This window comes from Nuphar pumila, chromosome 10 (genome assembly GCF_984573655.1).
Source record: "Nuphar pumila chromosome 10, dmNupPumi1.hap1.1, whole genome shotgun sequence".
In the NCBI taxonomy this organism is placed as follows: Eukaryota; Viridiplantae; Streptophyta; class Magnoliopsida; order Nymphaeales; family Nymphaeaceae; genus Nuphar; species Nuphar pumila.
In genome coordinates, this window is record NC_143258.1 from 108,822,812 (window position 1) to 108,845,973 (window position 23,162).

Consider the following 23,162-nt stretch of genomic DNA (forward strand, 5'->3'; position numbering starts at 1 on the left):
AAAGGCCCATCAGTGGTTCATACATAACCACTACACAATTTAATGAAATTTCAATGGCATTGCAAATTTCAATGAACCACAATCACTCATAGATATATCAATTTGTGTTCACGATACACAACATCAATGCATATTCATAGCAAATGAATGAATGCACATTGAAACAAGCAAATCAATTTTACCATGCCAACCGAAAATCCAAAACTTTGATAACCAATCAAATTCAACATCTATTAGATTCAGGTTTGACCAAATATCCAAGACATCAGATTTAATAATTTCTAAAAAACAATCAAGCTTTGATTAGCCATATAAGACCCAATCTTTATTTGGTCAAAGAAATCAAACATCTAATTTAAACAAAAAATTAGATTTGAATGAAAACTTAGATGACTGTCTCAACGAATTTCCAACTGTAATGAATGTTGAAATCAACACATGGTAATAAATCCAAAGCACAAATCAACAGAATAGATTTAATTGACACGCCGATACTAACACCTATCGGACTGCTGACATTTATAATGAAATCTCACAAAGAACACGATATACATGAATGTTTCTCAATTAACAAGCAGCAGCCTATCAATAAATTTACAAAACATCTGAAACATAATCATAGGCATAAAAATCTACACAAAAATCATGCATTAAATCAACCATCAATGCATGGAGTATGTGAAACTCAATGGGGTCAAACTGGCTCATTTTGATCAAAACCAAGAACACAAAATATTTTTCAGATTTTACGCTAAAGTCTGGTCATGCTTGAATAGGATTGTAAAAAAAATGTGACAGTAAAAGAAATCTGTACAGAGGTAACTGATTCAACATAACCAAAGGAATAATATATTTGTGCCTCTTGGAAATGTTACATACAGAAATTTCAAAACAAAATACACATCGTGGATCCAAACCAATGGGAAACGCAGGTTCAATCACAACACAGGCATATATATATATATATATATATATATATATATATATATATATATATATATATATATATATATATATATATATATATATTATTTATTTTTAAAAGCTTATTTATCTTATTACAAATGGATTATGGATCTCGGCCCAAAGGGTCAAAGATCCATATCGGGATCCAAATTAACATCATCCTCTAATATATATTATATATACTATCTCAATCCAAATAGTGCAAATATATTTATTTAATAAAAAATCATATTTATTAAATTTAAAATTAGGCACAATTCTATGAGATATTACATGATCACGCAACACATAATGCAGAAACGCAACCCGAGAAATGGTAACTGCTGACTGCTGACTTTAACAATGAGGTGGAGATCTGCCCTTTTTTTTCAGATCAGGTTAAAAAGAACCCAACATAAAAGATTGATCAGCAGATAATGATTTCAGTAGGCCTTGGGTTGTTGAGATACCATAACGTGATATCAAAAGAAAATTAGGGCAGACTTAATCAAAGAGAGAAATATTAATCAGCATGATTCAAGAGAGAAAACGAGATTCAGAAAGACTCAATCAAGCAAAGATTGGTCAACAGCATGACTCAAAGATATTAGATAAGAAAGCAAAAAAAGGTATTTATGTTATCGCCCCTCCAATTTTTTTTAGATTAATGAAAGAAAGCAGGGATAATATAGATATAAGACACAGCTCTGGAAAGATACCAGTTTTGGGAAGAATGCAGATTTGGGAAACTTCAAGAAGAAAAGATGACAAGAAGATAGAAATGAATATTTGGGAGAGAAACAGATTTGAAAAAGAAAATGCATAATTGAGAAACCTTGACAAAAGGAAAATATAAGAAGATGAGGATGAGAATCTGGAGAGAAAAGCAGATCTTGATGGTCACGGAAACTTACCAGCTTTGATCCGGATCATAGCTTTGATCCGGATCATAGCTCAGATACCATGATAGATTAGGGTTCCTGAGAGACCTGCAAAGAGAAAGAAGACAAGAAGGTTTTGGGGCTCTAATCACAACATTCCCAGAATTGGGAAAATCATGCCTCTTGGTCTCTTTTATAATTGAAACTGCTAAAATAAAATACATCCCCAAAATACCCCTAATTACATATGATACACAAGGATTTAATGAGGGGTATTTAAGACAATATACAAAATAACAATATACATCACAATAATGGGGTCAATCCAAACCCAAACCCGAGTCACGTTAATAATATTGACATTAGTATGCAAACTTGTTATCTACCATACTTAACATATTTCCAGATTTTACCAACATTAGGTTATTCCCTGGATAACAATGTTCAACATCTCTTGTTGGATCTTTCAATTGATACCCAAATTCGGACCACACAAGTAAGCATTAATAACCATTTATCATGAAATTTTAAGCATTCAAAGGCCTTCACTTTCATCTTAACTGACATGGAGGGAGAACAGAAAGTAGCAGCCAGTTCCACTAACACAAAGTCAGAAGATCCTTAAGTGTCATTTTCTAGCGATTATTGCTCTTCTACTAGCAAACCATATCAGTAAATATCAAAACAAACCATATATGGTGAGCGAAGTCTAAACAGTACATCAAGAAATTTAGATTTTAGACATCAAATCAAACACTTTATAGCCTATCTAACTTACCATTTCAATAAATCCTGACAAAGGGTTCACTCCGATGATGTGCATAATTCACAAATTCATACAATATTTTTATAGATAGGGAAAATGAAAATTTGGACCCATATCTGGAGCTAAGCCAAATACACTGGATATTTACCTGAACAAAATATTTAAATGCACAGCTTTTTTATGGCCTACGGATGCATCATAGTTTCTTATTCAACACAGGATTTATGTGGTGGACTGGGAAAAAATGGACAGAAATTTTCATTAACTTCTGGTAGCGATATGATGGACTCCATGCATGAAAATCTATGTCACACGGATACTCCAATTTGCCCTCCGTACCCGTGTCGACACGCGTCAACACCTAGGCACACCATTTTACCCTTCGTATATACAAGTTTGTATTCAATTTATAATTATATTTTCAGTTTATAACTTTATATTTTCAGTATATAATATATATTTTAGATATAGCATATATATTTAAATTATACAGTTTATTTTGTATTTATGTGATATATATCAGTCACCGATATCACCGATATTTTGAAAATATTGTGATATTATTGGCTATTTCAAGGTAGCCGATAATATCAGGAACATATCGCGATATTTTTTGAGAATTATTTATTTATTTATTTATTTATTTATTTATTTTAAGTTTGCATTTCCTATGATATTAGTGAATATGGTTCTGTCTGACCGATCTGTACTGCTAAATAAAACCTTATGCAATATGCAACACTAAACATTCAACAATGTCCAAGATATCCTTTTTCCTAGATTGTTACAACATTAAAAAAGACAGAGAATTCACAAATATTTATGGTGATACAGGTGCTTTCTTTACATAGAATCTAAGACCCGAGCTGATCCGAGAAATCTGTATTTGATGGTTCTCACATGGCCTGACCCCAGACCTGGGCCACATACGCCTGCAACTGGGGGTTTTAAGGATCCTGATGAAAGGATCTGAGATTGTGGGAGATAATATAGTGATATTTCAAAAATATTGCCGATATCTGCGACTGGTCGGAACAACATTGTTCAACTCAACATAGGACTAGCCTGTGTTTGCCGATATCTGTGACTATGGTCAGAAGAACATTGTTCAACTCAACATAGGACTAGCCTGTTTTACACCAAGTTCCATAAATTTTGTATAACAATCTAGCAACAATACATTGCCATGTTAAGAGATGCAGGCATTTAAGGATTTCTTCATACCGGAAAGAAGTCAGTCTTGTAAGCTGCCCAGAAGAAAACTACAGTCATCACAGCCAGGTAACTGCCAATAATAATACCAGTTGCAAATATCTCAGCCAGCTTCCAGCTGTCTGGAAGAGGAGATGGCTTCACCCTGTCCTTTGATATTGTCATAATTGTACCTGATCAATAATAATTTGTACTTTTTCACATAATGGTTGCAAAACGTCATATCTCAAGTATTTACCATACAAATGTTCTGAGAAAAAGCATGTGAAGATCACAAGAGATAAGTATTTTAGGCAGACACTAACCATCATTCAGGATGGCAATGATGAGAACCATAAATGGAGGGAAATCAAATTTCCATATGAGTGCCAACAACATGAAACCAAGCTGTACAAATAAGCTCAGATATTAGAACACAGGATCAATAACACAAAACATACAAATAAAGAAAACATTTTATGAAATATACAAGAAAACATTTTATAAGTTTCTGGAACATGATTTTCAAATAAAACATAAACAACAATTACAATGAATACCAGCATGAATTCAAGATGCTTTAAATATTATAAATAACTGAAATAAGATGTACTCTTCCATTGCTTGGTACAAAAACACAACCTAAGAGGTGCATTCAGACATTTATGGACACACCACGTACAAGAAAAAGAACAAGAATTTTAAATGGCCACATACCACAATACGGATGGTAATGGAAACTGCATAGATCTGCAGCAAACAAAAGAACACTAGTAAGAACAGCTGCAACGTGGAAAAATAGAGAAAAATGGATTAACATGTTCAATGAAGAAAAATGTGAATGACATACTGTGTAGTTTTTCATCCTCTGAAATATTGCACGACTAGTTAGTACAGCACTAATGATCACACTTAAACCGGGTTCAGTTAGAACGATGTCAGAAGCACTGCGAGCTGCATCAGTTGCATCGGAAACAGCAATCCCAATATCCGCCTTCTTCAAAGCAGGAGCATCGTTCACACCGTCACCAGTCATTCCACAAATGTGTTTTCTTGCTTGCAAGCGTTTTACTATCTCATATTTATGCTCTTCAACAGGAGGAAAAGAGATTAAACACAAGAAATCAGAAAAAGAAAAAAAGGAAAAGAACTAAAAGATAGCTGGTTTAACCTAAAACAAAACTAAAAGCACAAACTTCCTAGAGAAATCTGGAAGCATGAGAAACAAGTACCAGGAAAGACACCAGCAAATCCATCAGCCTTCTCAATTAGCTCATCAATAGGCAAAGCAGCAAGTGACTCATCCTTGTTTTGGCCAAGCAATGCAGAAGATGGATACATGTTTGTTCCCATTCCCAAGCGGCGGCCCGTCTCCTTACCAATTGCAAGTTGATCCCCTGAAAAAAGTTTGCAAGATTCATTGTGAAAACACTCTTTTTTGCATGACCTGTTAAAATATAGTTATATATATTAATGTAATAGGTAATGCTCATCAGGGGCACTTTGGTCTTTTTGCTGTTGTAATAGGATCAGGCTAGTAAGTGCTGTTTCATATTTTTCTTTTTTTATAATTTTTGTTAACATGGCTGTTAGGGCAGCCCAACTAGTCGTTGGCCTGCCCCCCTTCTCTCTTTTTTGTGGTTATTATTTATTTTTATATTGTTCTCTTGTTTGGCTCTCCTTTGTGTTTGTGTATTGGTTTTGCCTTTTGTATTGTCCCTTAGTGGACTTGTATCTATGCTTAAGCACATTGTATTTTGTGTTTTCGATTGTTTCATTACGTGGTATCAGAGCTTCTTGGGTTCTTGGACCTCGGAACGTGTTGCTCGTGGTGATCAAAGGAACATGTGCTCGTGGTTGGAGTGTTCGTGATCATCTTTCTTCCTTTCTTTCTACTACTTTCTCTTTCATTCTCCTCATTTTCGTCATAGAGCATGAATCAAAGGTTGAACTCTCCTTCAAGCTCAACGGAATTAACTACATGATGTGGTCTGTCGCAATGAAGAATCATCTCAAAGGAAAGAAGCTTTGAGGGTACGTGATGGGCACCACTCCCAAGCCTATACTAAAGCTTACCAAACTTGAAGGTGTAAGAAAGGCTCTTGAAGGAGAAGATTGAACCAAAGTGACTTATGATCATCAAATGAAGGTAGAGGATTGGGAAAATAATCATGCTAAAATACTAGCATGGTTCATGAATAACGTGGACATTAAGATATGTGTCAAGATTAGAAAGACAAATGAAGCATGGTTCTTTATGAAGGGTATGTATAACTAAAAAGACCTAACAAGACTATTTCTTACAAGAAAAGATTAGAACTACTAAACAAGGAGTCATAAGTGTCCGAGACTATTTTAGTGCTTTGTCCCCTTTATGAGATGAGTTGGCACTCCTTAAATCTAAATGGGTAGCCGCCACAGATGTGGAACTTAGACGTGAGCAAATAAAAAAAGAATATTTTTTTAACTTTTTTATTGTCTACACCTAGAGTTCTAACAAGTTAGGTCTTTTCTTCTCCATAGATCCTCCGCAATGCATCTTGAAGAGGTTCTTGTCGAAATATGCCAAGAGAAAACTTGTCTTGGAATGACTACTAAAGGAAGAGATGAAGTATTAGTCATGGCCAGGGCCGAAAATAATATAAGGACATACAAGCCTCCATATTTTAGGAGGCAAAACTACAACGGATGATCACGAAAAATTATTTGCCACTATTGTAATGAACTAGGGCATATCAAACCGGCATGCCCAAAACTCAACAAAAATGTGGCTTCTGTTGGAGAATCCACGTCTAAGAAGGGTGAAGAGACAAATGGAGGAGACCTTAAAAAATCCATTAGTCAATTAACAAAGTCACTTCAACAATTCTTCGAGACAACTTCAACTTCGGGTGCCACTATTGCTTCACCATCTCCTCCAAGTATGTGCTCTTGGATTATTGACTCAGGGACTTCCTTTCACATGACTCCATATGAAAATATTTTTTTCGACTTATGCACTAACTCAAAATTACCATGTGTTTTAACCACTGATGGGATATCTTTAAAAATTAAAAGTATTGAAACTTTAGATTTTTAAAAATTCTTTGTTCCAAAAATTAGAGTTCTTAAATTAAATTTAAATCTTTTCTTTGTTTCTCAAATTTTCGAACATGGATGCGAAATCTCCTAATCTAAAGGTTGCTCTTGGGGAAGCTGATTGGGTAAGGGCATAAGAAAGAAAATGTCTACTTCATGATTTTTTTTGTCTACACAACAACAACAACAACAACTACGCCTTCATCCCAAAACAATTGGGGTCGGCGACATGATTTTTTTTGTCTCTTCTATCAAAATCATTTTGTAATTATGTCTAAGATAAAGATATTGTAACTTGGCATAAAAGACTTGGACATCCAAGCTTATCTAAGATATGTCTTTTCCCTTTCGCAGAAAAAAACTTAAATAAAAAAATATTATTTGCAAAGATTGAATTCTTGAGAAAATAAAATAAATTTCTTTTCCAAATAGAACCTTTATTTATATAAAAATATTTGAGTTAGTGCATTTGGATGTGTGGATCCCATCCACGGTCAAGTATAAAGCAGCTATTCGTATTATGTTAAATTTATTGATGCTTTTATTAGATATGTATGGGTCTAGTTCCTTAACTTCAAATTGAATGTTTTCTCATGTTTCAAAGAATTTCACATGATTAATAAAGATCAATTTTAAATCAATATTTCTATACTTAGGTTCGATTCGAGTGGAGAATATATGCTAAAAGATTTTTAAAATTATTTAAAACAAAATAGAATTTGTTATCAAAGATCTTGCCCTAGAACTCCTCAACAAAATGGGTTGGCGAAAAAAAAGCATAGACATATCATAGGCGCTAGAACCTTACTTATATCTAAGGATATTCCTAAAAAAATTTGCGTCGAAGTTGCCTTGACTTCAATTTATTTGATAAATAGAATGCCTTTGTCCTCTTTACAAAATATTTCTTCATTCAAAAAAATTTTTAATATGACACTCGATTTCAAGCGATTGCGAATTTTTGGTTGCAAATGTTTTGTTATTTCTCATAAAAATGATAAATTGTGTCGAAAAATCATTGAATGTGTTTTTGTTCGATATGGTGAAACTCAAAAAGGTTATAGGTGTTTTGATCCTAAAAATAACAAATTACATGTGTCTAAAGATGTGACTTTCTTGGAAAATAAGAATGGTTTGATAAAAAGGATAACAAAGAGAAAGTAGAGTGTATTTTTTTGTTTGATTTTTTACCAAAAGAACAACACGGTTCGTATGAACCAAATAATTGAGGTAAATCATGATGATAATTCTATTTGTGATAACTCTTTAGATAATGACTTTAATGATAATTTAGAGTCGTCTCATAATGATGATAATGTGGTTGAAAATTCTTCTAATGATACACATGTCTAGACCCGACGTGAGCAAAGAGATCAACCTTGTGCTTATGAAAGGTATTCACAAGGTTTACCCATAGAAGAATCAACCCCTAGAAGATCCAATCGAGTCTCTATCCCACCAAATAGGTATGTCCTATAACTCCTTTTCTCCAAACTATAGAGCTTGTTTAATGGCACTCCATTCTTATAATAAACTATCACATTACCACGAAGCTAAAAACTATTCTCATTGGACTGAAGTCATGAACATAGAACTAGATGCCCTTCGTAAGGACAACACTTGGGAAGTAGTTAGCCTACTATTAGGAAAGAAACCTATAAGATGTAGATGGGTATTTAAGGTCAAAACTAAAAGTTTGTTAAGAATGTATATATACATATATAGTAAATATATATATATGTTTATTTTTAGTTATATAGGTATATGCCCTATAGGAGCATTTTTGTCATTTCACCCATGTAATAAAACAGTTTTATTAAAACAATTATTTTTCATTTCTTCCTTTTTATTTTTTATTTTTCTTAAATCGTAATTTAGAGGACCCTTAGGGACTCTATGGTTAAAATGACCATAGAGTCGGTCAGAAATATGACCGTTGGGAGCTCCCAACGACTCTGTTGGAAGCTCCCAATGGTCCTCTCCTTCCCCTTTTGTGTATAAATATGGGGGTTGTTCCCCCCTTTGTATTTCATGCTTGTATTAAGCACTTGATCAATAAAAGGCTTACATTTTTTACTTTTTGCGCATCTTTTATTTGCCTTATTGATCTTTGTATTGTCCCATAGAGGACTTGTGCATGTGCACTTGTATGATTGTAATTTTGTAAAGCCTTCAAGTGGCTAGTGTTTTTGTGCTTTTGCATACTTCCTTACATGGTATCAAAGTCATAGTGTTCATGGACGAGAAAGGTTGCCGACAAGAGGTTGTACGTGTAACATCCTCTCTTTTTCATTTCTTTTATCTCTTGCTCATGTGATGGAAACCAAGATTGATCTCTCCTTCAAGCTTAATGGTAAAAATTACATGATGTGGGTGTCGTCCACCATGGAAAACACGTCTGTCATGGAAAACAATCTTAATGGGAAAAAGCTTTGGGCTTATGTGATGGGTATTATTCTCGAACCCCAACTCAAGCTCACAAAGATAGAAGGAGATCAAGAGAAAGCCCTAGAGGGAGATGTTTGCACCAAGGTTATTAAAGATCATCATAAACAAGTAAAAGATTGGAGGGTAACTATGCGAAAATTCTTGAATGGTTCATGAACAACGTGGAACATAAAGTATGTGCTAACATTGCAAAATTCCGCAAAGCCAATGAAGCTTAGTTTTTCATGAAGGACATGTATACCCAAAAGGATCTTGCAAGAGCATATTTCTTGCAAGAAAAAGTTAGAACCACAAAACAAGGTGAAATGAGTATCCAAGACTATTATAGTGCTTTAAATCGCCTATGAGATGAACTAGCACTCATAGAGCCTAAGTGAGTTGCCATTGAAGATGTGGAACTTAGGCAAAAACAAATGGAACAAGAAAGATTTTTTCAATTTCTATTTGAGCTTCGTCCCGAATTTGAGCAAGTTAGGTCTTCTCTCCTACATAGATCTACTCCTCTTACTTTACAAGATGATATTGCCGAAATCATCCAAGAAGAAACTCGCCTTAGTATGAGTAAGAGTTGTGATAAAGTCTTAACTATATCTAAACCTGGCAACCATGTCAAGACCTATAAGCCCCCACACTTTGAGAGGCAAAATAACTATAGTAATAATAATAACTATAGTGGAGGAAGAAAAATGATCATTTGTCATCATTGTAATGAGTTGTGTCACATTAAACTCGCTTACCCAAAGTTAAAGGGAACTTTCAAGTATAAGGTGGCTTACGTTAAAGAATCAATCCCCAAGAAGGAAGAAGGCATCTTAAAGACACACTTGGACAAATATCTATGGCACTTCAACAAATTCTCAAGGCAACTTCTTCTACATCGGGTGTCGCCATTGCCTCCGCATCTTCATCCAGTACGTATTCTTGGATTTTAGATTTGGGATCATCTTTCCATATGACTTCCTACGAAATTGCCTTAACCAATATATGTACCAATTCAAATTTATCTTGTGTTTCTTAAGCCTATGGAACCTTTTTAAAAATTAAGAGTATAGGAACATTAGATTCTAAAAATTCTCAAAAAAAAATTGTTCAAAAAGTTAGTCGTTCACAAGCTAAATTTAAACCTTTTTTCGTTTCTCAAATTACCGACCATGGATGTGAAATATATCTTTTTCCTTTTGGGAACAAATTTTATAATGAAAAATATATGACTTGCAAAGATTGTGTTCTTGGGAGAATGAAATCTATTCTATTTCCAAATAAAACCTTTGTCTCAAGATACACTCGGATGTATGAGGTCCTTCTCCGGTCATGTCTAAAGATGGTTACTCGTATTATGTAACTTTTATTGATGATTTTACTAGGTATGTATGGGTCTACTTTCTTAATCTTAAGTCAGAAGTGTTCTCCTTCTTTAAAGAATTTTACATGAAAGTTAAGAATCAATTTTAAAGCAATATATCTATTCTTAGATCGGATTCAAGTGGAGAATATTTATCTAATGATTTTCAAATTTATCTAAAACTAAATGAAATTTGCTATAAAAGATCTTGCCCTAGGACACCACAACAAAATAGGCTAGCGGAAAGAAAACATAGGCATATAGTAGAAACTGCTAGAACATTACTTATTTCTGAAAATATTTTCAAAAGTTTTTTGGCTGAAGTCGTTTTAACATTACTCATTGATTGTTCTAAAAATATTCAAGTTTATACCCGAGATGAACAAAATAATCCTATTAGTGCCTTAAAAAAAATTCTCAATATAATGAATCTACAGAAGAAACTCCTTTTAGAAGATCTAGTAGAGAATCTATTCCACCAAATAGGTTTGTTTCTGATGAGACATTATCTCCTAATTATAGGACTTGCTTAATAACTTTACATTCACATCATGAGCCTTCACACTATAATGAAGATAAAAATGTTCCTCATTGGATTGAAGCCATGAACATAGAACTAGATGCGCTTAGGAAAACAAAAACTTGGGAGGTAGTTAAACTACCTCTAAACAAGAAACCTATTAGATGCCGATGGGTTTTTTAAAGTTAAAACCAAGATTGATGGAACTTTAGAGAGATATAAAGTGAGGTTAGTAGATAAAGGATACTCACAAGAATATGGAATTAACTATGAGGATACCTTTGCACCTGTAGCTAGAATGACTAGTGTTAGAACTCTAATAGCAGTTACGTCAACCAAAAAATGGCCTATATACCAATTAGATGTTAAAAATATTTTTCTTAATAGAAAACTAAATGAAGAAGTCTATATGGATCCTCCGTCGGTATTTGACATTGAATAAGGAAAATCTCTTAAATTTTTAAAAGCCTTGTGCGGACTTAAACAGACTCCCAAGGTCTGGTATGATAGAGTTCGTAATGTTATAACGAATTTGGGTTTTCGTTCATGCTATACTGACACTGCTCTCTTTGTAAAAAATACAGGTACTAGCATTGTTATCCTTATCCTTTATGTAGATGATATGATTATAACAGGAAATGACAAAAAAGGAATTAGTAATGTTAAAAATGTATTAAAAGATAATTTTGATATGTCTGACTTAGGATTCTTAAAATATTTTTTAGAAATTGAAGTTGCATACTCTCCCAGAGGATACAAAATTTCTCAAATGAAACTAAATGCATATATATGTGCTAAATCTGGCATTTCAGATGATAAGAAGGTGAAAACTCCTGTAGTGGTGAATGCTAAATTAAGACTTGAAGATGAGACTCTTTTTGAAGACCCCACACCTTACAAACAACTAATTGGGTCTCCCACTTATCTGTCAACCACCAGACCAGATATCGCTCATGTCCTTCACTCTCCTAGTCAGTTTCAACATGCTTCCACAACTGTACACATGAGTGTTGTATTAAGGATCGTCAGATATATCAATAATACCATAACTAAAGGGCTCTTTCTATTCTCATCTTTATCTTTGAATTTACTTGTTTATACTGATGCTGATTGGGGAGGAAATCCCAATGATAAAATCTCAACTACTAGTTTTTATGTCATTTTAGGAGATTCTCTTATTGCCTGGAGATGCAAGAAATAACAGGTCTCATTATCTTTCACTGAAGCAGAATACAAAGCTATGACAACTACAACTATGAAACTTGTATGGTTAAGAAATCTTCTCAGGGATATGAGTGTTGATGTCTACAACTCTTCGAAGATGTGTTGCGATAATAAAAGTACAATTTGCATTGCCAACAACCACACCTTTCATGAGCGCACCAAGCATATCAAGATGGACTGCCATTATGTTCGTGATGAATTCCTGAGAGGAACCATTGAGTTGCCTTTTGTCACTTCAGAATTTCAACTTGCGGACTTCTTCACTAAGCTTCTTGTTGCTTCACGATTTTTTTTCTTCTCAACAACCTTTCGGTGTTTACACCGTAAGTTTGAGGGACGGGGGGTGTTAAGAATGTATATACACATATATAGTATATATATATATATATATGTATATATATATGTATATATATATGTATATATATATATATATATGTGTGTGTATATATATATATGTTTATTTCTAATAATATAGGTATATGCCTTATAGGGGCATTTTTGTCATTTCACCCATGTAATAAAACTGTTTTATTAAACAATTATTTTCCATTTCTTCTTCTTTTTTCGTAATTTAGAGGACCCTTAGGGGCTCTATGGTCAAAATGACCATAGAGTCGTTGGGGGTTCCCACCAGTCAGAAATATGACCGTTGGGAGCTCCCAACGACTCCATTGGAAGCTCCCAATGGTCCTCTCCCTCCCCTTTTGTGTATAAATATGGGTTTCTTGCTTGTATCAAGCACTTGATCAATAAAAAGCTTATATTTTTTACTTTTTGTACATCTTTTATTTGCCTTATCAATCTTTGTATTGTCCCATAGAGGACTTGTGCATGTGCACTTGTATGATTGTAATCTTGTAAAGCCTTCAAGTGGCTATTGTTTTCGTGCTTCCGCATACTTCCTTACAAAGTGATGGTACTATTGAAAGATACAAAATTAGGTTAGTTGTTAAAGGGTACGTTCGAGAATATGAAATTGATTAAAAAAAAACCTTTGCACCAATAACGAGAATGACTAGTGTAAGAACCTTAATAATTGTTGTCTTTATATAAAAGTGGTCCATTTACCAATCAGATGTCAAAAATATCTTTCTCAATTGAGGACTAAACGAAGAAGTTAACATGAATCCTCCATCAGGGTTTGACATTGATAGAGATAAAATTCTTAAACTAAAAAAAAGGCTTTGTATGAACTTAAGCAATCCCTTAAGGCTTGGTATGAAAAATTCATTGTTATGATCAGTTTGGGTTATCGTTGTTATACTGATACTGCTCAGTTTGGTAAGAATACAGGTACTAACATTGTCATTCTACTATTATATGTAGATGATATAATAATCACAAGAAATAACAAAAAGGGATTTGACGAAATCAAAACTATTTTAAAAAAAAAAATTGATATTTCTTATTTAGGTTTTTTGAAATATTTTTTAGGTATTGAAGTTGCCTACTCACCTAGAAGGTATATTTGGTCTCAAATGAAGCTTGTTGTTGATGTTTGCGATAAGTCAGGTATTTCATATGACAAGAAGGTGTAGACTCACCTAATTGTCTATCACCAGCCCAGATATTGCTTATGTAGTTCATGCAATAAGTCAATTTCAACATGCTCCAACAACTGTGCACATAAGTGCAGTATTAAAGATTATCAGATATATTAAAACTTTCATAACTAAAGGGTTTTTCTTATCATCATCTTCATCTTTAGATTTAATCGCTTATAGCCTTAAAATCTCAACAAATGGTATTTGTGTTTTCTTAGGGTATTCTTAAATTTCTTAGATATGCAAGAAGTAGCAAAAGTCTCATTATCCTCTATTGCAGTTGAGTATAGTGCAATGGATGCAACAACCATGGAGCTTGTTTGGCTAAGGAATCTTTTCAGAGATACGAGTGTAGTAATCTCCAACCCTTCGAATATGTGTTGCGACAATAAAAATGTGATTTACATTGCAAGCAATCACACCTTCCATGAGCGAACAAAGTACATTGAGATGGACTATCATTATGTATGGGATGAATACCTGAGTGGGACTATCGAGTTGTCGTATATTACTTTTGAGAGCTTGCAAATTTCTTCACTAAAGCTCTGCATGCACCTCAGTTCATCTACCTCCTTAACAAACTTTCGATAATCACACCATAAGTTTGAGGAAGAGTGTTAAAATATAATTATATATAGATATTAATATAATAGGTAATACCCATCAGGGGTACTTTGGTCTTTTCTCTGATGTAATAGGATCAGTCTAGTAGGGGCTGTTTATATATATATATATATATATATATATATATATATATATATATATATATATATATATATATATATATATATATATATATTTATAATTTATAATTTTTGTTAATATGGCTGTTGGGGCAGCCTAACTAGTCATTGGGGGCTAGCCCAACGACCCCCTTCTCTCTTTTTTGTGGTTATAAATAGGGGGTTTTCCCTTTGTAAATGTTAATGCTTTCTAAGCATTTGTTAAGTGAATAACATATCTATTTTTACATTGTTCTCTTGTTTGGCCTTTTGTAGTCTTTGTATGCACTTTTGTGATTGTGTATTGTGTATTGGCTTTGCCTTTTGTTGTCCCTTAGTGGACTTGTATTTGTGCTTAAGCACATTGTATTTTGTGTTTTTGATTGTTTTATTACAAGACCAACATATTTTTTTAAGTATAAACTTGCCAAAGCATAAAATTTACATTTTTCACCTTTTTCCAAACTTAACATTATATTGTCATTCCATCAAAATATTTTTCTAGATATCAATGCTGGTTTTTAAGGTTAAATTGAATTTACAAAGAACTGTTGTACTTCTCTATGGGTCAACTTTTGGAAACCAAGGTTTTAAAACCTTGGTGACTCGGGACTCGACTCGTGACTCGGCGGGTCAACTCAGTGACTCGGACCAGGTTTTGTTAACTTTTGATTTTAAAAGAAAAACAATATATAAATTGTCATTTAAACATATAAAGGTTTGTAGAATGACTTAATTACTAGTTTAATTGATCATAACAAATGCCGAGAAGTCCCTGTAGCACCAAAACCTATTTCTTAAAATAACATTTGCAACACAGACAAAGATGTGTTAGGGATGATTGGTAGTCGGTACCACATACAAACAAATCCACCCCACCAAATATGGGTAGGTACTTCTCCAGACCAATGCTTTGATCTATATGATACATTCTGTATCTGGAATTGTTAATTATAACGGTTGGTATCTTCAATGCAGTGTGGGCCACGGGCATGCAGGCATGCAAACACACATGCACATACACACATGTTCAAATTCATTATCCACATTATTGGTAGCTGAAATTTGCATGCTCATAGTAGAGCATCACAAAAATTAACTGTTAAAAGCACAATATCATGCAAATCACATCTCTGGATAATCATATATGGTTGGATAAAACATCAAACAACAGAAAATATGACCTAGATCATCTTAACCACTTAGCATCTATCTAAAAAAATGCCTTCCCAGACATTGGAAATTATAGGAATATGCCCCTAATAAATCGCCAAGCCTTACTGCATCTATATGAATTAGCCTTTAGAACATTGTCTTAACATAGATACCAGGCTGATGAAATTTGAAATTATGAATATAATTGATAGATTTTAAGAGCATAACTTTGGGTAAAAAACAAAAAAAAAAAAGAATTTCAATCTTATATGTTTCCAATGAAGTTTTTTATTCATTCCAATGTTGTGTGCTTCTTAGCAAATATAATAAACGCATCTGATAATTTTCATATGCACTAAATGTGAGATAATTTTCATATGCACTAGAAGTTTTTTCTTCAGTATGATCTAAGGCCCAGCACTCGCCCGAGTCAGACCCGAGTCTTGGCAAACCGAGTTTGCCTTGCCGGGTTGACTTGCTGGAGGGCCGAGCCGAGCCGAGTCACCGAATTGACTCGGCGAGTTTTAAAACCTTGTTGCAAACATAAGCTTCACACACTTTATGCAAGAATGTTGTGTATTCCATCAAAGTCGTTTAATACATATGAAACAAAGCTCATGGCATGCCAAGGAAATTGAGAAACCGTATAGGACTACAACCATCAAAATCCAACATGGAAATTGTAAACAAGAATAACTGTGCTACTAGCCCATAAATACCCAGTACCCACAGAAATGACAAGCTTGCCAAGTTGTAGGATTAGTGTTAGGAAGACTAAACTCTGTTTGTTACCTTAAGGCAAATATATGCAGTTAAATATGAAGATCGATTATGGCCAACTTATGGAGTGTGTTTTGTGCAATTCTTAATAGTCTAACTCAAAATTGTTTACATAGAATATGTGAAGTTAATTATACAGGTAGTAAATGAAAGTAAAACAACCATATCACTGTAAATTGCCAGCATATATCTTGCTTCCTTCTATATGTCAGGATCATAGTCACAGATATCAGTGATATTTTCAAAATATCATGATATTATCACTGCATTTTCAGCAAACAATATTACAGGTAATATATCACCAATTTAAATATAACACGATATTATCAATTATTTTTGCTTGTTTATTTATTTTCTACATCTTAGATATGTTTTTCTTTTTTCTTTTACATTGTTAATTGTTTCTAACTTTCTTGTATTATATATGTATTTATTGTCTAAACATGATATTTTCTTTTGTCATTATATACATTTGTAAAAGTTTTTTAAGCCCCAAGATTTTCCCGAGATTTATCAACTTAACCTATAATATTGAGAGAAATTGCATTGCTGAAACCAATATTTGTAACTATGGACAGGATTGACATTATATCCACCAAGATTGACAAGCAAGATAGTTCCAGCAAAAGTTAAAAATTACAGAAAATTGTTTGACAGTGGCATCTGCACATTACCCCATCAATCTAGTGAAAAATGGATATGCATATGGCCCTTTTAAAAAGAATCAACCGCATGACTGCTGCATAAGGAGCAGGCACAGAACATTTAATTAGAGAAACAGTTGTGACATTTGGCAACTTTGACCAGCTAACATTTCTTTAACATTTGCATAAAATATTCACATAGCATACAATCAAATCATGCATTACTTTTACTGTTAGATGTCATGGACTCATGATAGAACCAATGTTATAAGTATCGGTGCTACGCATCGTATTGGCAGAAATTTGATACGCTGCAGGGCTGAATCGACTATTTTTAATAAATGTAAAAAATACCAAAAAATACTTTTTAAATATTATTTTAATGGTTTTAACCTGTGTCACTTTATGATTGACAGCTAATAAATTTTTATTATTTTTGGGCGATACAGAACGATTCAGTCGAATATTGGTATCGGCCGATACAGCTGAATCAGTGGCCCAACAATTCAGGGCCGATACCGATACTGACAACACTGGATATAACTGTATAATCACTATCAATTAAACACATACATGATAGCAGCCTGATGAGAATGAATAGCAAGATAAAAGTCATAAATCATACCTGTGATCATTTTAACATTAACACCAAGATTGAGTGCCCTCCTAATTGTTTCTGCACTATCATGCCTAGGTGGGTCAAATAATGGCATAAGACCAATGAATTGCCAAGGCCCTCCAGGACTCTCTTTTCTGCCATCAGAAACTTCCTGCATAAAGATACCAAAGCAGATGACAGAATGTTATGCATAGTAGAATTATCTAATAAAACTAACACAAGTTAAATAATTGTTGATCCCATAGCAGTACCTGATATGCAACAGCCAGTGATCTAAGTCCACGTTCTGCAAACTTATCAATTACAGTGTGGACCCTACGTTCAATTTCTGATTTATTGTGCGCCAGGTTAAGAATCTAAGATCATTAGGCAGTCAATAATTGCCCAGATGATATATCTAACAATTCATTAAGATGGACCATATATCACCTACACTACCTGCTCAGGTGCACCTTTGCTAACTCGATGCATTTTCCCATCAATGTCAATATATGTTAGTGCAGTTCGTTTATCGGTTGGATTAAACGGGAGAAAATGAACTTCTCGAATGCCAGCTCGTGCCTTTTCATAAAAGTAAGCACAGAGAAAAGGTAAAACAACTGAAAGGAGGTAAAAAAGTCTGAGAAAGAGGTAAACGTAGATGAAATTGCATTACCTCTTTTGGATCAGCTAGCATACCAACGATGGCTGTGTCAATGGCATCTTGATTTTCTGTTCGAGAAGCTCTTGCAGCCATTAGAATGACCGTGTCTTTGTCAACTCCTTTTGCAAAAACCTGAGTACATCCAAAAACATAGTAACAACAATGCTCAGAATAATGTGAGGAGAAAAAAAGCAGAAAGTTTTTCCTATTAGTTTGCATTTCCAAAGCGAACCTCAATCAAATTCTTGTCAACTGTAAGTTTGTTCAATGTTAGCGTCCCTGTTTTATCACTGCAGAGCACATCCATCCCTGCCATTTCTTCAATTGCAGTCATTCTCTTTGTAATTGCGCCCTTCATTACCACATCCCTTAAAGTGGGTCAACAAAAAAGAAAGCAGAACATATTTTCCCAAAGAAAATCAGCTTACTAAAGACTAACCTGCTGAGACAGGCGATGGGATCCTATTGCCATTGTAACGGACAGAACAGTGGGCATGGCAATTGGAATTCCGCCAATCAATAGCACCAAAAGATTATCTATCCCCGGACGATATTTGCGATCTTGAATGGGATACATCACAATTATCTCTATTATCATACCCACCGCAATTGAGCATATACAGAAATTCCCAATTGCAGTCAAAACCTAGCAACATGAAATACCCCAATGTTCAAAATACAACCAAGATAACTAATCATTCAACAAAAGAAAAAGAAAAACAGACATGGATATGAATTAAAAGGGTATCAGCAATACCTTTTGGAAGTGACCAACTTGATTCGTAGAGTCAACAAGATGGGCAGCTTTGCCAAAGAAAGTATGAACTCCGGTGGCGATAACAACTGCTTCAATCTCTCCTTGCTTGCAGGTAGAACCAGAGTAAACCCCATCTCCAGGGCCTTTGGTTACAGGCAGAGACTCTCCGGTAAGTGCAGACTATGAATCCCACCAACAAATTAAATTTTCACAAACACATCATTCTGAAAGATAAGGTAGTAATTCTCACAAAGAACAAGAATACAAGGACTACCTGATCAATTTTCAATGGATCTCCTTCAAGGAGACGGGCATCAGCAGGAATGATATCGCCGAGTTTTATACTGACTATGTCTCCGGGAACCAGAATCGACGCTTCTTCCTCACTCCATCGACCGTCCCTCAGGACCTACCAGTTTCCAGCACAATGGAGTAGAACCATTCAGTTGTATTCCAAATTTAAACCATTTAAAGAAGAAAAACCCACACGCACACACGCACACACAGAAAAAGGATGATCACACAGAGAGCAAAAACATTGGAGGGGAAGAATTATGGTTACCTTCCCCTTGGGGGCAAGGCGAGCCATGAGGGCGGCGGCGGCATTGCCGGCATTATTTTCCTCGATGAAGCTTATGGTAGAATTGATGACAAGAAGGGTTATGATACCAACAAAATCTTGCCAGTCCGGAGATTTCCCCTAAACAAGAATGGCCAACAAAGACGGTCAGAAAGCAGAAGAAAGAGATCCATTTCTCAATGAAAGAAAAAATGAAAATGGTGGGTTGAATCAGCAATGCTTACTCCTCCATTAGCAAGGGCAATAGCCATGATAGCAGCTGCTTCCATAACCCATGATAGAGGGTTCCACATGAACCCCAAGAACTTCAAAAATTTGCTCTCCTGAATAATCACACCACGAAAATTTAGAACAAACTTCCAAGAAGAAAATTAGAAGTAAAAATAAATAAATAAAGTGAAAAAAAGTAAGTAGAAAATGAAAATGGTTGCCTTCTTCTCCTCGAGTTTGTTTTGCCCAAAAATTTCCAATCTTTCTTTGGCATCTTCGCTAGTCAAGCCCTCTTTAGTACACCTCAAGTTCTCAAAAACCTCTTCAATGGGTATGTTCTCCTACAACATCAAAGCAGATCAAGAAAGAAAGAACAAAAAAATATTTTTCTGAAAGAAGAGAGGAAAAAGAAAAAGAAGCCTTCAAGATAAAAAAGAAAGGAAACAAAAAAGAAGAGAACACTACCAAATCAACAGCCTCCTTTAGAATGGCCTCCAAAACCTCACCCTTGTCCCCCATTCCCACTCAGTGAGCAATCACCATACACATCAACTGATCAAGAAATCAAAACACCCACCTCATAAAATCACCAATGGAAGACTACTCATAATTCTTTCCCTTCAAAACCCAAGAAGAAGACCAGGATAAGGTTGGTAGAGGAGTACCTTTGGCACCCAACTTCCTGGATCAAGGTAAAGTAGAAGAGAGAGTGTGTGTCGTGGTGATGGTGGTGGTTCCCAAGATGGATGCTTTGAAATATGGAAGGGGACACTACTACATGTCCTTGAAGGTACACGGACGGCCAACGTGGGTTGTGTGAGAAAAAAACAAATAATTTATTCTCTCTCTTCCTTTTTCTCTCTCCAACTTTTCCTGACCTTTTCACCCTCCAACGGCTGATTAAAAAATTCCAATATCTTAATAAAAAAAATAAGTTAGAGTTTAAAAAAGTAATTGTACTTTTGACTGAGGAAGACAGAGGCAAGACTTTTGTAGTTGGCTCTTATGTCCCCTTCCCTTCCTCAATGGCCTTTCACTTTTATCCATGAATCGTCTCTGCTGCATACAGTGTTCTGTGCGTCTCAGCTGCACATGGCATCCTTTTCTCTATCCTTGTGGCCTTGGGTAGGATGCACACGAGCCGAGTTTGAGCGACTCGCTTCAAAATGCCTCTCTTGGAGCCGAGCTTGAACGGCATTGAAGGTGGGATTCGACGCTTGACAAGTAACCACTACGTCCCTAGATTAATACATGATTCTAAATCGGCACCTTTTTGTGGAAGAGACTAACACTACCCATTGTGGAAACAACTTTTTGGTTTAATTTTGCAAACATATTATTATATATATACCATGATCCGAGCTTTATCTAACTCAATAGGCCGATCAAGCTCGGCTCGTTTGCGCGTCCGAGCCTCAAAGCCATGCACAAGCTTGGCTCATTTAAGGAACGAATGAGCTCTGAATTGAGCTTAAACAGGTCGAGCTCGAGCTAATTCGGTTCATTGTGCATCCCTAGTCTTGGGGTGTCAATGGGTCGGATTTGATTCCGACTCAAGTGAATCGGAACCTGGATTTAATTTTGTGGTGTTGGGATCAGTATCAGACCCAGATCCCATCGGATTCATGGTAAGTAAAACCATACCCAGGCCTTATAAAGATTAGGTGAATCAGAACTACTCTATATTTGGTAAAATAATATTTTTACCTTTTTAACCTTGGTCTTAATCCGAACTCTGGTTACAACCCATACCCGGCTCCATTTACTAATCAGAGATTCCTTGGCCAACACTAGATTGGATTAGTTAGATACTGGCTAATTTGAATTCTATTTGGATTCAGATTTAGATAAAGGTAATGCTGAATCCCATTGAAAACATACAGCTTTAATCCAATATTCATTGAAATCAGATATTCATCGAATTCAATTTAGAAATTCTAGAATGAATCAGAATCCGATTATTAATTAGATTCAGTTTCTTTTATGGAATTAACTAATTGAAAATGAATTTGGATTGGATGTTGGATAACATCCGATCCATTGACATCCCTAAGATAGGGGTACCTAGGTCCCTCTAGTGCCGTTCATTCTAGCCACGATTGACATCCAACAATAATGGATGATTTGCTTATGCCCTATAGGAAAAAATAATGCAAGCATTTAAAAAAATGATGTTTTTTAACATGATATTCTCAATGACCAATACCTTAAAAAAATTGAGATCCTTTAGAAAAACATTAATTTGAAATATGCCATATTTTTAACATAATATTAATGCCTTAAAATGATTTTTTTTTTAATTTTATATTATTTAGATGTTTCTTTTATTTATATAATATCTTGTGTTCTTTTTTCACAAAACAAACAAAGAACCCATCTCATCTAATAAGTATCATGAGATTTTCTTGAGAACTAAATTTGTCTGAGATGGGATCCAAATTTTTTCTAAGTGAATTTATGCTCGACATGAATGACATCTAGAGCATATCATTGAGATCAAATTCATCTATCTACGTGGTTGTAGGGTTGCAAAGGGGTCAGATTGAGGAAGGAGAACTTGCAAAATTTGACTGTCTCCGTTCCTAACTGGTTTGACTCCTCAATGTATTTTGAGATCCAAAATCCAAACCATTTGCATTGCTACGTGGTTGGAAGAAGAGCATCCAAGCAAAGGCGGAGCTGGTGTGTGTGTGTGTGTGTTGGTGGGGGGGGGGGGAGGGGCAGGACTGGGCTGCATCCCTGCGCGGTTAAAAAAAAAGAAATTAAAAGCCCAGTCCTAGCCCAACCCTGGTTCCCGGGTCAGATCCAGCACCTAGCGAGGACGGGCACCCGCCCGTGCTGGATTCGACCCATTTAACTTATTACCCCTCAGCCCCTCTTCTTCTTCGATCTTGATTTTGAGTAACCTAGCCCTTGCCCTCGTCTTCCTCAAATCCTCTGACTCCTGACGATCGATCCAACGTCGCCCAACCACCCAGCTTCTTCTCCAACGTCGGTCGAGCTTCTCCTCCGACATCGCCCGCCCACACTTCTCCTCTAAGCCTTCGGCGTTGCTCCCGTGCTCCTGAGTGAGCAAGATGACGAGACACCGACCGAGCACGTTGATGAGACAC

At 35.1% G+C, this 23,162-nt stretch overlaps 1 protein-coding gene across 2 annotated transcripts in view; it reads right to left on the minus strand.

Annotated features, from left to right (window-relative positions):
• LOC149827845 (plasma membrane ATPase 1) overlaps positions 1-20,925 on the minus strand; it is a 41,941-nt gene extending 21,016 nt beyond the window's left edge. Inside the window, exons 1-18 of one of the 2 annotated variants that reach the window (XM_090019687.1) lie at positions 20,715-20,925; positions 20,515-20,601; positions 20,271-20,390; positions 20,064-20,162; positions 19,822-19,959; positions 19,534-19,668; positions 19,260-19,439; positions 18,942-19,148; positions 18,735-18,854; positions 18,515-18,634; positions 18,298-18,420; positions 18,111-18,215; positions 17,866-18,010; positions 5,016-5,180; positions 4,634-4,872; positions 4,501-4,533; positions 4,110-4,191; positions 3,817-3,977 (exon numbers count right to left, since the gene is read on the minus strand). In XM_090019687.1, coding sequence (XP_089875813.1) covers positions 3,817-3,977; positions 4,110-4,191; positions 4,501-4,533; positions 4,634-4,872; positions 5,016-5,180; positions 17,866-18,010; positions 18,111-18,215; positions 18,298-18,420; positions 18,515-18,634; positions 18,735-18,854; positions 18,942-19,148; positions 19,260-19,439; positions 19,534-19,668; positions 19,822-19,959; positions 20,064-20,162; positions 20,271-20,390; positions 20,515-20,568 — 2,226 coding nt within the window. In that variant the 5' untranslated portion in view covers positions 20,569-20,601; positions 20,715-20,925. Of the gene's footprint in view, positions 1-3,816; positions 3,978-4,109; positions 4,192-4,500; positions 4,534-4,633; positions 4,873-5,015; positions 5,181-17,865; positions 18,011-18,110; positions 18,216-18,297; positions 18,421-18,514; positions 18,635-18,734; positions 18,855-18,941; positions 19,149-19,259; positions 19,440-19,533; positions 19,669-19,821; positions 19,960-20,063; positions 20,163-20,270; positions 20,391-20,514 lie in introns of both variants that reach the window. The other variant, XM_090019688.1, reaches the window with a different exon arrangement.
• Between the last annotated feature and the right edge of the window lie 2,237 nt (positions 20,926-23,162).